The 15,306-nt window shown below is 28.8% G+C and overlaps 4 protein-coding genes across 5 annotated transcripts in view; 2 read left to right on the top strand and 2 right to left on the bottom strand.

Moving 5' to 3' along the window:
- Nucleotides 1-976: 976 nt before the first annotated feature.
- On the top strand, nucleotides 977-2,943 carry LOC123295696 (hydroxymethylglutaryl-CoA lyase, mitochondrial). Its single transcript, XM_044877122.1, has 5 exons — nucleotides 977-1,084; nucleotides 1,160-1,305; nucleotides 1,824-1,947; nucleotides 2,006-2,407; nucleotides 2,534-2,943. The coding sequence occupies exons 1-5, from the start codon at nucleotides 1,001-1,003 to the stop codon at nucleotides 2,765-2,767; spliced, it is 990 nt and encodes a 329-aa protein (XP_044733057.1). The 5' UTR covers nucleotides 977-1,000; the 3' UTR covers nucleotides 2,768-2,943.
- Nucleotides 2,944-3,071: 128 nt separating this feature from the next.
- Nucleotides 3,072-4,434, bottom strand: LOC123295697 (probable palmitoyltransferase ZDHHC24). Its single transcript, XM_044877123.1, has one exon. The coding sequence runs from the start codon at nucleotides 4,349-4,351 to the stop codon at nucleotides 3,596-3,598; it is 756 nt and encodes a 251-aa protein (XP_044733058.1). The 5' UTR covers nucleotides 4,352-4,434; the 3' UTR covers nucleotides 3,072-3,595.
- A 2,010-nt stretch (nucleotides 4,435-6,444) lies between these two features.
- LOC123295698 (probable palmitoyltransferase ZDHHC24) lies at nucleotides 6,445-7,910 on the bottom strand. The gene is made up of 2 exons (XM_044877124.1): nucleotides 7,851-7,910; nucleotides 6,445-7,791 (listed from the first exon to the last, which is right to left on the bottom strand). Exon 2 carries the CDS (start codon nucleotides 7,784-7,786, stop codon nucleotides 6,965-6,967), a length of 822 nt encoding a protein of 273 aa, XP_044733059.1. The 5' UTR covers nucleotides 7,787-7,791; nucleotides 7,851-7,910; the 3' UTR covers nucleotides 6,445-6,964.
- A 1,363-nt stretch (nucleotides 7,911-9,273) lies between these two features.
- The window catches only part of LOC123295693 (DENN domain-containing protein 1A-like), a 30,136-nt gene continuing 24,103 nt past the window's right edge, over nucleotides 9,274-15,306 (top strand). For both annotated transcript variants that reach the window (XM_044877115.1, XM_044877114.1), the window contains exons 1-2: nucleotides 9,274-9,487; nucleotides 12,276-12,431. In XM_044877115.1, the coding sequence (XP_044733050.1) occupies nucleotides 9,471-9,487; nucleotides 12,276-12,431 (173 nt within the window). In that variant the 5' untranslated portion in view covers nucleotides 9,274-9,470. The remainder of the gene's footprint in view (nucleotides 9,488-12,275; nucleotides 12,432-15,306) is intronic.

The raw sequence follows: 15,306 nt of genomic DNA, 5'->3' as shown, positions 1-15,306 counted from the left end.
CTAGCCTTTTTACTAAACGGCACCGTTCGGCTAGCGACCTGAATGATATCAGACATTCAATTAAACAGTTAGGCAAATGGCTTAAATTTATAACGTTTAACTACTTGCCTATTTGGTTCCACTTTCTGCTACCTGGCGCAGAAATCCATACACTGTCAATATATATTCGGTAAGCAACAATATTATTGATGTTTCTCAGTTTGATTGCGTTTACGCAAAAAAAGTACATTGGAAAAGTGTTTCTTGACAAAAAGTTAGAACCTTGGAACTAAGAATGGTTCATTAAGGCAACTAGTTGTAGTACTCTAATATGTTATATTTTAAATTACATAAGTAAACAACTTCTAATGTCAGATATTTCATATTTTTTGCCATCTTATTGTATTGTATGAATGGCCTAAACAGCAGCCAGCCAATTCATTTAAGAAGCGATTAACTCGACTTTTTCAAAATTTCAAATAAATCCAATAAAATGTTATAGTTATTCCCTAATTACGTAAGCCGAAGTATTAGATTCTTTAAAATCGATTGTTATATATTTTAATTCTAATATTGAGTTAAGTATACAAATTAATAGAAATCTACTTAAAAAATTCATCAAATTTTGTTATTTTTTCATGCAAATCAAATAAAAACAATGATAACAAATTAAAATTCACAAATATAAACCAACAGCGGCGGTTTAACTAATGATATAAAATTTTAAAACTTGGTCGTCGTCTTTTTGTATAAGGCCATGCAAAATTGCGTCATTCTTGTAAAATAAATTTACTCTTTTTTGCAATACAACAAGCGATACTTTAATAAATCGCCAACTACCGAAAAAGATTTTCCAAGTCAATCAAATTGAAGCGCGTCATCTGTAACGCTCAAAAATTGAAATACGCCACTGTTGAATTTAATTGTACTGTGTGTACAGTAAACAACATTGTGATAAAATTTATATAAAATTAAATAATTTATTAAAATTACATCATTTTATTAATTTCTGTTATTTAAAATGTCATTAATAACCTCAAAAATTATTTCTACCATCACAAAAAGTAACAATGATATTTGTAATTTAGTACAACGATGTTTTGCGGTAAGCACATTCAATTGTTGCAGAAATTCATATTTTTCAAAGAAAATTAAAAAAAATACTTTATTACAATTATAGTCAAAAACATCAGATTATGTTCGAATAGTTGAAGTTGGACCAAGAGATGGTCTACAAAATGAAAAGAAAAATGTACCTTCAGCTTCAAAAATACAATTTATTAATAAGTTATCGGATTGTGGTTTCAAAACCATTGAAGTCACAAGGTAAGAAAGATTTTGCCATAAAGTTGTCATTAGTAATTTTAGATAGTCTGCGCATGCATATTTGAATAAAAAATGTTTATCGCCCCAAAAAAATCAACAATGTAAACACTTCAGTTTGCCTAAGATTTTGATTCTAGTTTGGATATTTCAAGTGTGTATTCAAAGAAGGGCAATCAAAGCAACTGCTCCACTCCAAAAAGAAGGAAAATCAAGTAATTAAACGGATACCTTTCAAGAAAATTTTAATTATCTGGAAAATATTTTGTCTTTGATTTGGATACAAATCATGCAAAAATGTGATCCATTTGACGATCGGGCGTGTAATTTGTGAGATATTGCCCAAAATCGCATCCGAAATTCTAAAAAGCTTCGATTCATATTTCATATTTAGGCGATCAAAATAATTTAAAAAAAAACTTGAGTTAATCTATTAAAATGATGATGACCGTTCGGGAGACTATTTGCACCACCATTGAACTCTAAAGCTTATCCTATTCAATTATATATATGTTTCACAGTTTTGTAAGTCCAAAATGGGTTCCACAATTAGCTGATGGAGCAGAAGTATTCTCAAAAATAAATAAAGTTCAGGGTATATCATATCCTGTATTAGTTCCCAATTTAAAAGGATTAGAATCTGCTGTAAGTTTTCAAAAGTAATAAAAGTATTTTCAAAAGCTTTATATAAATAAAATTTTAGATGTCTGTGGGTGTTCAAGAAATAGCAGTAATGGGTTCAGCATCAGATACATTTTCAATGAAAAATTTAAATTGTACATCACAAGAGAGTGTAGATCGTATTAAAACATTCGTTAATTTAGCTAAACAAAATAATATAAAAGTTCGCGGTTACATTTCATGTGTAGTTGGATGTCCTTACGAAGGAAAAATTAAACCTATTAATACTGTGAAAATAACCGAAGCGTTATTAGAATTAGGCTGCTATGAAATTTCGTTAGGTGATACAAATGGAGTTGGTACTCCTGGCAGTATTAAAACAATGTTAAAAGATGTTTTAAAAGTTGTTTCACCGAAACAATTAGCTATACATTGTCATGATACTTATGGACAAGCTTTAGTCAATATTTATACATCATTAGAGGTAAAGTTTTAATAGGGAATATTCATGAAATTTAAATTATCCCCTTAACTAAATTATGTAGTTTACGGACGCTCTCTATGCAATGGTCCAACTAGAAAATGTGTATCTAAATTGATTAAATTTTAGATGGACATACGAGTCGTTGATGCATCAGTTTCCGGTCTTGGTGGTTGTCCATATTCAAAAGGAGCAACTGGGAACGTAGCAACTGAAGATTTGGTGTATCAATTGAATGGTATGGGTGTTGAAACTGGTATCAATTTAGAAAAATTAATGGAAGCTGGTGATTACATTTGTAAAGAAATAGGAAAGCCCACAGAATCAAAAGTTCATCGAGCTTTATCCAAACTTAAAAATTAATTTCGTATAAGTTTTCGTATATTCTTATCGTATAATTTTGTATTTTTCTTCCGGAAGAGAACAGGGTGCATTCCTAATTTTATTGTAATTTGAGTCAAAAACTAATGAAACTGATTGAGAAACGAATGATTTATTTTAAGCAAAATTTATTAAAAACAGTGACAAATATATTTTATTTCACAATCACATGTATAAAAATATTTTTGTAAAAAATTTAATATATAACATTTTATAAAACATTAAAAATTGTTTACATATTTCTCAAAGATAAAAAGGAATGATCAACATTTATAAACTAGCCCGGCATTGAAATGTATTATATATTCCTGTTTTTAGAAACATTCCTTTTTATCTTAACTTTATTACGTAATTTGGGACCTTATTACCAACCCTATTTTTTATAAAATACTGTACAAAATTTAATTTTTTTAATAGATTACAATTTTAATGCTCCATGATAGAAAATATGACTAGTTTTTTCAATTGGTACTATCAATATTTACAGAAAACCCAAATTTGTAAAATCGATGTGGTCACTAAAACTTTTGTTAAAACAATTTGGGAATTTTTTAGTTAGTTTAAAATATGTATGACTGCTCAATTTAACTAGGAAATGTACTACCAGAGTCCAAAATATAAAGTATGATAGTTAACACTCAAAACGCCAAAATCAAAATATTCCCTACAATATGGTGCCGTCTTTTTGTTTAGACTTACGATCTTTAGAAAAAAATTTTACGATCTATTTAGAAAAAAATGAATCCCCTTTGTAATTGAAAATAATCTTGGTAAATCGAAAGACCATTTTATGGCTTAAGATTAAGTAATTCAAATATCTTTGAATGTTTCATTAATTTTAAAATTAATACCATCACCAGGTAACTTTGATGGGATAATTGGTGATAACCATGCAACATACCATAGTTCACCAAATACCTGACGAAGATTTTCTTTAAATCCTAAATCATATTTTGTATTTTTCCGTCTACTTTCAATGTTAACTTGCCCCTTTCTTATTAGATCAAAATAAAAAACCGACATCGCAATACAAACTCCACTTCCTAAACCCACTATTAAAAATATAGCAACGATAATCTGTGTAGCGAGATCATCAAAAAATATTATTATGAATGGCACAAAAATTCGTATATACATAAACAAATCATATTCTAAATTATGATAAGTGTAAAAAACATGAAAATATCCAAAATAAAGCAATCCGATTGTTACAAATAATAACATTGTGTAAAAATATCGATAATTATAGAAGCCAATACACGTACTTGCAAAATAACAGTGATGATCACGTTTTAAAATACAAGTATTACATAATGAACAATGCCAGCTCCGTGGTGGTTGTACGCTGTCGCAAACTAAACATAGCGATGTTCCTTCTGTGATTTTAATTAAACGGCCTTTAATACTTGTATCACATAAAAGGGTGAATACATACGATACGACAATATTAAAAAATACGAACATTGCACACATATAATGAAACTTATACCAAAATGTTGACGGATCGTAGAAGAATGGTAGAACGTAAACTGTTTCGTACCAAAATATAAATGGAACGGCACACATAAAAAATATTTTTGATCCAATATTAGCAACCTTTTTTAGGGATATCGATTTTATAATTTTTGTTCCAATATTAGCAACCTTTTTTAAGGATATCGATTTAAGAATTTTCATTTTATCTGAAAACCACATTGAGACAATTTTTTTGAAAAATATTTTAACTTGTAACACAATTATTTAACGTACCACGTAAATTTTTTGATTATGTATTAAATAAAAGGCACTTTATCAAATATTATCCTTTAAGAAACATAGAAAAACTTTATTATTTGAAAATGTTCAGTTTAAAACATTTCAAAATAATATTCGTTAATTTTTTTTTCTGTCATACTAATTTTTTTGTGCTAGCAACACCACTTGTTAAATTTATTTCAGTCATAGATAAAATATAGTAATTTCAGTTGTGAACATTTAAATTTTTGTAGATTAGTTGTTAATATTTTGAGATTCTTTTTTGTTTCGGATAGATGTCAATCGAGTAAAGACATCACATATCTTCTATTTTTGCCAAAAGATCTATTAGCGACTTCAAGTATCTGTAGATGGCTCGTTGTTCAAATTGTCAAAAGATGACGCACAAACATTAGGTGCTTTTCATTTTCAAGCTTAAGAGCAAGTTCACATTGAGCGTTTTCAAACAAGGGATTTGATTTGGGAATTTAAAGTGTCCACATGCAAGCGCTTCAGGAGCACGCGTTTGAAAGCGCCGAATGTGTACTCACTATAACGCTTTAAGCGTCGGCAATTTTAACTGATATTGATATTTGTCATGATAAAATATAATACGTCATCCATAAACGTTACCTTCTTTGTCGTGTTGGCTTGAATCTAATACAAAAACTTAAAATATGCAATCTTTTTTCGACTATATTTTTTTAACAAATCTTTTGTCCAATTTAAACATTTCAACAAAAATGAACTCGGTTATTGTTTTTGGTTTTAAGCCACTCTTAAAATGTCCAAATAAGTAACATTTAATTATAAAAATACTGTATCAAATTTATTTTTTTAATAAAAACATTTGAATACCCGGTGAATTGATCTTTTAATCAAAATTGAAAAAATGACTAGTTTTAAGAGTCGTACTATCAGTATATTACTACATAAAAATTTTATAAAATAGTTAAAGTTATAACTAGAGCTAAAAACATTTTTTAGTGAATTTATTAAAAAAGCAATCGTAAGTTCTGTTGCTCAAACATTTAGGTAGGTAACTATTAAAGAAATAATATGGTATAGAATAGATCTTTTCATTTCAATTTGGATTCTGTTTCGATTAGACAGTAATACTAATAGACAGTTTTCTGGCAATTCTGAAAGAAACAACAAATAATCATTTTTTTAAATGAAAAGGTCTATAACTAAAATATATAGTTCAAACAAAAACGCTAAAATCACTTAAATGTCTTAGCTCCGTTAACAGGAACTCTAAAATTCATACAACATAGTGCCATCTTTAAATTAATTATAAACATAAAAATCTTTACAATAAAATACTAGGTAACACTAAAAATCACAATAATTGATATCCAAGAAAAAATTCATTAAAATTTTTGTATGAAAGATTAGATCAACCAAAAAAATTGTTTAGATAACAAAATCTTTTTTTGATCTAATAAATATAACCAAATTTGCAATTATTTTTACGCATTATTGCCATGATTTTCCAAGTCTATGAAAATTTTTAGAAATAGAATTTATTTTTAAATTTTTACGAAACGAGGCTCTAGATACAAAAGATAGACGGAATTCCTCATGAAATACAAAATTTATACAATCATAACCATTTTATCAGGTACGAAGCCTAGGACGTGGGAACCTCGTTGATAAAATTGCGATTGGAACTATATTTTAAATATATTTATTTTATTTATTTGGATGGGCATTTTTTATTGTTTCCTATTTGAAAATGAAAGAAGCCCTTCTTTATAAATTAAAAACAAAGTATTATACTTTAAAGCATCATGGCTTCAATTCTTCCCGGTTGTAATAGCTATTTGCTTAGAAATTCTCAATTCAGACTAAAATGTCATTCAGACTTTTGTATCGTTCGTCTGTTCGCCTGTTCGTCTGTTTAAGGGTTCTCCAATGCATTTTTCTTTACTGTAATCATTTTAATTTACAGTGCTGTAATCGTAAAATCGGAAGAACGTATACGGTATATAGGCAAACATGTTAGAGGGTATACGTTGGAAATGTATAATCTAAAGTGTAAATCTGTTCAATTTAAATAAGTACAAGGCATACGCTAATTTGTCAAATCAAACCACAGGGTATAACGCCTTATACTCTACCTTACAGCACGGTCTTTTCCTATATATTACAATTTAAAAAATATCATCGTTATTTCGTTGCATTTTTTGTTTTTAGCCCCTTGGTTGTTGAAAACAGGACCGTAACTAGGGTGTAAAAATGCAGGCACGCGACACTTGTAGGGAAAAATCCCAAGGAAACACTGTTCCGTTCACAGTTTAAAAATATTAGGTAACAAAAACTAAAATTATTAAGGAGAGACGCAATCTAAATATTTTCAAAATGCGCTGTGTACCCGTGTTACGGCCCTGGTAAAAAATAATCTTGATATAGATAATAATAATATACATTGACTGAAATAATTCATTTATCTTTGAATGTATGACTAATTTTAAAATTAATACCATCGCCAGGTAACTTTGATGGGATTATTGGTGATAACCATGCAATACGCCATCGTTCACCAAATACTTGACGAAGATTTTCTTTAAATCCTAAATCATATTTATTAATGTTATGTACGTGTTCATAATTAGTTTTTCCATTTTTCAGTAAATTAAAATGATAATACAACAACATAATGCCTATTACCACACCTACAATCAAAATAATTAACACTGCAACGATAAACTGTGTAGAGGATTCATCCAAAACGATCATCATTAATGGCATAAGAATTCGTAAAATTGTTATTATGCTTTTATATTCAACGTTATGATAAGTGTAAAAAACATGAAAATATGCACCATAAAGAGATCCGATCGTTACAAATATTAATAACGTGAAAAAATATCGATAATTATAGAAACCAATACATGAACTTGTAAAAACACAATGATGGTCTCGTTTTAAAATACAAATTTTACATAATGGGCAATGATAGGCCCGCGGTGGTTGTATACTCTCACATACAGAGCATATCGATGTACCATCAGTGCTTTGAATTAAACGACCTTTAATGCTTGTGTCACATAAAATGGTAAATAAATACGATGCGACTATGTTGAAAAATACCAGTGTTGCACACACAAAGTGAAATTTATACCAAAATGTTGTTGTGTCGTAGAAATATGGTATAACGTAGGCAATTTCGTACCAAAATACAGATGGAATGGCAAACACAAAAAATGTTGTTGCCCCAATATCGCCAATGCCTTTTGGTAGTATTGATGTACGAATATTCATCTTTTCTGAAAAACCATTAATACAGTTTATTGGAAAATTTTCAACTTATACACATTTTACATACCACATAAAGTTGTAGGTTAAGTATAAAAAATAAGGCACTTTATTTTTTATTATTGAAAATATTATTTAAATCTAAGAAACATCGAAAAAATCGATTATTCATAAATATTTAATTTATAAATATTAAAATAAAATTCATTCACTTGAATTTTTTTTCTGTCAAAAATATTTCTTTTATTGTGATAGGTAGCAGCACCACTTGTTAAATTCATTGCAGTTTGTGTATATTAAACTATTGTGAACGATTTTTGCTTAAAATGTTGATTTGAAGATTAATAATTAAGACTAGCAATTACTTGCTCTCGTCGCTGCGCAATTTCAACTTTAAAAACAAAGACTACCGCGTTATAGCCTTCTCTTCTTTTATTCTCACTTGCCCATGTTACTTGCTGACAATGTAGCATTCTATAGATGAAAGAGGATTTTCAAACAAACTTTCATCCCTTTTATTCTCTCAGGGGTAGAAATCCTTTCTTATCGGATGTCTACGTTATACAAAGAACACACCCTCCAAGTTTCAGATCTCTGTCAGTCAGTCAGTCATTCAGGACAAAGCATTTTATATGTATAGATAATAAGTCTCTATATTAAATTTGAATCGTCATTACCAGAAGTTAAAGTGGAAAATTTATTTTTTACATCTTACGATAAATATTTCCATTTTATTACTAACGCATTAAAATTATAAATTTTTCCTGGAATTCAAAAATGTCTAGTAGAAAGTAATAGCAAGCATAGTCTGAAGATAAGTTCCAGAAAAACATTGCTTTTAATAAAAATTACCATTTTATTAAAGTTAACAAGAAAATCGATGTACTATGTTTCCTCTTTCAAAACAAAACTCTTATGCTACGTCTTTATTTTCTCATGTAAGTTTATTGGGATCGATTCATATAAAATCCCGGCACCTGTAAAAATTACAAATAATTGGACTATTTGTTCAATCGCAGGCAGACAAACATATTAATACAATCTTTTAAATGTTATTTTCGCATTGTGGACTAGTCAAAACATCAATATCATAAAATTTTCGGTTTTTATTCTTCAAGGTGAACATATAAAATAAATACACTTAACTCTAGCTTATAGAGGATGAAAAACAAGTAATCCCATTTATAAAGATCCAAGAGTGAAAAACGAGTATCCTGATGTATACTCGTTTTTCTCGTTCTTTTAAAGATCTCCAAGGTTCTAGTGTACCATGGGTGTACTGGGTGTACCAAAGGGGGTGGGTGTTAAGGTTGTTAATTAACCTAGTAAGTAGTATTGCTTACAGTGGTTCGTCTCTAGTGTTAATACGTTACCATTATGAACAATATAAACATAGTAAATCAAATGACGTTTATAAACTAAAACGAGACAGTGTTTTCATGACAACACAGAAATCTACACCAGTGTTTAGTACACAGTTGATGCAGGGTAATTGTGTGGGGTAAATTTAGTAATGTTTTCCTAAATATTTATTAAAAAATGTGCAAAATTTGAAAGTGAACAAAAATTTTATTGTGTAATTTTATGTGAAACAATAATGGTGTATTTATAGTGTATTGTTTTAAGTGAATTTTCTAAGTTTTTTGAGTGTTATCAATATGCTTAATAACCTTACGATAATTAGAATAACATGGGATCTAGAATCAGGTAATTCTTACGTCATTGTTGACATATGTAGACAGACAAATAAAAAGTGTCAAAAATGACTTTTAACAAAAAATAATAAATAGAATGACATTCATTTGTTTTGTCTTTTTGGCACAATCAAATGTTTACATAGAAAAACAAATGAAGAACAAAATAAAACAGTCATTTATTATATTTTTATAATATATTAAAACAACACTCCCATATTGTTATTTTCTAGTCATTATTTTTTCTTAGAATAAAGATTTATCTATTGATATAATAAAAAAAATCGTGTTTTTTTTTTCTAGTAATATAAAATTGATTAGTAATTTTTCATATGAATAAAAAGGGGAGTGGGGAGTCATCGGTCAAAATTATAAACGTGTTGTTTTTATCAACCTTTTTTTAAATTGATAATTTTGTTTGTAAATTGATTTCAATTGAATATAATGCAAATGTACAAACTGATTATAAGCATGGATGAGAAATCGTTACCGGATATGAAGCTCTTTTTTTCATATATGAACCTGTTGTAATTAAATAAATTGATGTAAGAATTCATTCTTTATCCAAATGCGTATCCGCCTCCTATATTATGATGTTTGCACGCACAGATATAGCAACAAAATAATTTTTAACTAAAAAACGTGTCTGGAAGTCTAAATAATATATTTATCATGTGTATTGATTAGACTAAACATTATTTCTATCCTAATTAAAAATGTGTCTATTATAAATTCTAAACTATCATGGATATAAAACAGTTTTGTTGGAATCAGGAAGATCGGGTTTTACTTTCTTACTAATGTTGAGGTTCGATTCTTTGTCTGCCTGGTTTTTAAAAATTGAAAATTTAATTCAACTTTAACCTAAGCATATAGGTAGTAGAAATGTTAAATGAAAACTTATAAATTTCCTGAATACAGGACTGGATTAACCATTAGGCAGGGTGGACAACTGCCTCGCGCGCTTAATTTAATGCACTTGGCAGGACTGTTTTGTTTTAAAACTTATCTTGCTAGCTTGAGAAATAATATTAAGACTCAATTTTGTTCATTTTGTAATTTGTATAGCATATCTGTAATAAGATTGCCTATAAATAAAAAGTAAATTAAGTATTATTGATATTTTGTATCACTTCTGTTTTTGACCACAGATACCACTCTGAGGAGTTCTTCACGGCTCGAGCTAGTAATTCATTTAATACAATTTTTGTAATTTTCTTAAATTATTATTTTTTTTTTTGTATATTAAAAAATGGTTAATAGTTCGTTGACTGGTTCATGAGAGTCTCTTATTTTACCTATCTCCGTAGATATCCCCGAGTGTCCGTAGCTGATTGGTTATTGAAAATTCGTCTTTTAGTAGTAGAAACGAAGCAATGAAGTTCGAAAAATTTGAACAGTAAATCGGATTTGAATGCGATTTTCGACATTCGATTCGTTAGAGCGTCAGGAAATTTGGTGACCTAAATTGATTTATAAGAAATTAAAAATATGCATAAATAATATGCAAAAAATTTTCGAACTTGTACCCTTTTTAGTTTTTTGTTTCTGCGACTATTTCTGAGTCCTCAAACCGTAAATAGAATCTAAATATTTTAATTTCGATTTTTGGATAGGACACGTACATACATTAATTTTTATATTGTAAATATTTGAAGGTCTGTGACTTGACTTACATGTGTACGAATTGTAATTAAATAAATTGAATGCTATTACATTTAATATACTCACTTTATTAGAATCTCGAGATAAACAATAAATTTACTTTTGAATATTTATGATTTATGAAATGCATTATATAAACCCTCGCTTTTATAAAAAAGACCGACTGAAAATAAATATGAATAAAGTAAGTTAGAATTTGTTGGAATTAGGTTATACAAAAAAATTTTCTAATTAAATATCATCATAATATACCTACACACAGGTAAAAAATATAACTTTCTTATTTGTTGCCATAAAAAGTTTCTTATAAAATGTTTTGAGAGTAATAATTATTTTTATAAATGTTAGTATTTTCACCATGTATAGGTTACATGCTAGCATAATACATCTTTTTCGTAACACGGGAATGGTGTATTACAGTAGCATTAGATAAAGTAACGTCAAGAAAAATTAGGTCTTTCGAACTTCCCTCCAGTTTTGTCATACAGGGACGAATTTTCTCTAATCACTGTAAACGTAATGTCTCAATTTCTAGAATCACGCCCCTCTCCCCTAAAAGTAATAACAATTAAAAAAAATTAACAAATTAAAAAAGTTGAAATGAAATTGGCAACGAATTAAAAATGTCTCCTTTCTTTTGAGCCTCTCTCTCCCCTGTCGCGCTGAGCAAATCCACCCCACCTAAACTGGGCCTAAGTTTTTGGATTTTCTAGAGTAATTAAGATCTAAAATCACGAAAAAATAGTTTTTGATTTTTCATGTAATTTTACAATTGAAAATGATTTTTCTAAACTATAAATTCAAACGCCAGTGACGTCGACACATCGCTTTAGTAACGCTACCGCACGGAGAAATGATAAAATAACATGTAGAATGATAAATGGTTTGTCTCTCAACTTGCCTTCACTATATTATAACGTAATTTTCCTAGAAACAAGCCGAAAAATTGCTTGATTTTCTAAAGTCCACGGTATTTATGAATAGATAATTTTTCTGTATTCGCTACTTGAATTTTATTTTTCTGTAGGCGCTTTTCACGTGTTAGAATCACGAACAATTATCGCGCTATCGTGTAACTAGCCATAACTTTTTTATCACTATTTTCTTATTTATTTATAATTGTTTCTTGTTTATAGGGATAATGTGAGACATTTTTTTGAATGTTTTTGTGAAATCGTCCCAAAGAAAGGATTTAAAGAACCATGGATTATACAAAAGTTCCCAGAATCGTATAAAGATGAAGAAATATTGAAATCAGTTACATCATTTGCATATCCATGTGAATTTGAAAAGTAAGTACTATTATTATTAATTATTCTAAGTCTGTTTTGTAAATAATTTAATTCATTGTAGTGTTTGCGAAAGCTTGTTGTATAATATATGTAACATTTTGTAATAAATAGGTTAGTAAAAACTTTTTAATTCTACAAGATGAATCCTTTTCAGTACCGAATTTTTAATGTAGAAATATAATAATAAACTTAAGCGGTTTTTCAAATTTTGCACTCTTTGACAGTCTCGCAAAATACAAAAAAAATATCCCATTGCATTAATAAAAAGCATCTAGTGAAGGAAAAAAAAGAAACGAGAGATGTCGTGGGACACCCGGTAAGAACTATATTCCTTTCGTATCATGGTACATTATAAATGTAGCGCTTATTTTTTTTATTTACACGATATTTTTCTGAAAATTTAAGGTATTAATTTTAGATGTGAAATACTTGTTTGATTCTTTAAAGAATGTAATTTTATAGCTACATTTAGTTTTTACTGTATGAAATAATTGTAGTATTAGTTTAAAAAAGACATACTTCTGATTTACTAGTCAACCCAATATGTGCGTACATTACGTTTGGTTTGATCAGGATATTTATTATGACATTACATAAAAATTTCATTGTACTTACTTTAAATTATCTCTGTTATCTTTAACTTCTGATAACTTTCACAACTCAATTTTTTTAAATGATAAAAGATAAAATTTTGATAGTTTGAATTGTTTGGCTCAATTTCTAGGAGAAACTGATAACTTATAATCAATAAATATTTAATTTAATTTAATGCAAGCATTTTTGTTTCAATTGTGAGAAATCTTTATCTATAATTTGGGCCCTCCAACTAATTTTGATACAGGACCCTTCCAAGGTGAGCTACGCCACTGATGGGTAATAAAACTCATTAAAGGTAGGCAGACAACCTTTTTTCCAGTTTAAATAAATAAGAACTGCTAATTGATAAAAGCAGAATATTTTTCACATCCGTTAAGTAAAAATAAAATATCAATAAATTAAAACACAAAATGTAAATTACTTTTTATTACTATTGAATGTTTAATATTAATTTAAGGATAGGGGCTTGGCTGCTGGTTGGATGGTTGGACTCCTCTATTTTACATGTATAAATTGTATTATACACATTTAAAAGAATACTGTGAACTATTGTAAAATATATTATTTACAGTAAAATTTCATCATACTGCTACTATTTTTCCATAAAAGTACATGTTGTAATTAGAAAATCGCACTTGAGTTTATCCGGTTGAGATCCACTTATTTTTTTTTGGTTTGCTTCAACCTCACCCCCTCCCCTCTGAAACCGCCAAAAAGTTTTGCCTGCCACTATTTTTCCCGATTTATAAAAAATGGATGCTTTGACTTACCGTTGCTTCCTGACGTTTAGGGGTCACTTTTCTACACCCCCTATTTCGAAAATGGCCGACCTGCCATATATATGTCCTATGAGAGAAAATAATGATCCACATCGACTGAGGAGCTTATTTACTACGCGGCAAAAAGTTAGGGTTCATGGAAGTGCTTTATCCTATAATATTAATGGTCTAATCATTGCATAGACCGACCACTGGTGTTTTTTTATGACTGCTTGACGCCATCAGTGACACATTTTAACTTTTCTTCAAAATTTAGAATTTTACGTCTCAAAGGATGGAGAATTTCTAAATGCGCAAAATTAGCATGATGATTTTGAAATTTTTAAGGTTTTTGATCTACGGACCATTATACTAATTTAATTAATAAATATCCCTGATGATATAGTGTGTTCATTTCAAAAGATCCACCCTAAATAACTTTTGGCTTGATATGATTATTATCACGTCGATTTAGATATCGAAGGGGAAGTTAAAAAATGGTACCTAAAGAGTTTTAGGTTTCATCCCTTTAAATCCAGCCACCCTTACTTTGAAATTTCAAATAGCACTACCTATAAAATTAAACCAATTAATCAATCAATCGATTTAATTTTTTTTTTCACGGTTGAATTGAGAATTTTATTCCCTCTCAAATAAGTTGCCACAAAGTTGTGTTTTTCATTTGAAATTTCAAGGTGGGGTGGCTGGGAGTGAAAGACTGAAGTCTGTATACTCGATATTCCCCCTCGATATCTTAATCGACGTGTTTTCACTCAAAACAATAAACACATCATTTCAAAAGTTATTAAGGGTGGGTACTTTTGAAATGAACACCCTGTATATATATATTTTTTTTTCCTCTTAAATTTTAATTAAAGCATATATTACATAATTATAATTATACATTTCAGATATATCTGAAGTCTCTATATTATGTAAAGAGTTAGACATCTAAATACAAGTATTTTTTTGTATTCGTTGGGTATATAAAATAGAAAATTGTTATGATGGTGGCAGAAAAAGTTATTTTGCTATTCAACTTGAACTTATATTGTACAATATAAATAACTAGCAGTTATACACGCTATTGCATTCAATTCCCTTACCTTCGCTTACTCCCCTTTTATTCACTATTTAATGGATTTTAACTTTTGGTGCGAAGCCCTATTTTTTTGAAAATAAAATATAGCCCATGTTAGTTGCTGATAATGTAGCATTCTATAAGAGAAAAAATTTTAAAAATCGGTTTAGTAGTGAACTAAAAATTGACAGTTTGTAAATAGATTGAAAGCCGACCGTTTTCCGTATTTACGGGCGAGCTTTCTCCGACCTCATACATCAGACTAACGCATGAGCTATAATTTATAAAGATATAGAAAATAATTTAAGATTTAAAAATATTAAATTTAATAATGACATTTCATTGCGCCATCTATGAGCATCATTTTGAATGATAAATTAAAGATTTCTGTAAAAATGGTGAACTTGATATTCATTCATGGCCACCTGTTCTAATACAC

This window comes from Chrysoperla carnea, chromosome 3, assembly GCF_905475395.1.
Source record: "Chrysoperla carnea chromosome 3, inChrCarn1.1, whole genome shotgun sequence".
NCBI lineage: Eukaryota > Metazoa > Arthropoda > Insecta > Neuroptera > Chrysopidae > Chrysoperla > Chrysoperla carnea.
The sequence above is the reverse complement of the archived record's forward strand: the minus strand, read 5'-3'. Positions and strand labels throughout refer to the sequence as shown.

What these genes read in the sequence shown, in the direction of transcription:
- LOC123295696 (XM_044877122.1), top strand. Translation starts at nt 1,001, where the DNA reads ATGTCATTAATAACCTCAAAAATTATTTCTACCATCACAAAAAGTAAC. An exon ending in AAAACCATTGAAGTCACAAG is followed by an intron (nt 1,306 to 1,823) that starts GTAAGAAAGATT and finishes TATGTTTCACAG; the next exon opens with TTTTGTAAGTCCAAAATGGG. An exon ending in ATATTTATACATCATTAGAG is followed by an intron (nt 2,408 to 2,533) that starts GTAAAGTTTTAA and finishes ATTAAATTTTAG; the next exon opens with ATGGACATACGAGTCGTTGA.
- LOC123295697 (XM_044877123.1), bottom strand. Translation starts at nt 4,351, where the DNA reads ATGTGTGCCGTTCCATTTATATTTTGGTACGAAACAGTTTACGTTCTA.
- LOC123295698 (XM_044877124.1), bottom strand. Translation starts at nt 7,786, where the DNA reads ATGAATATTCGTACATCAATACTACCAAAAGGCATTGGCGATATTGGG.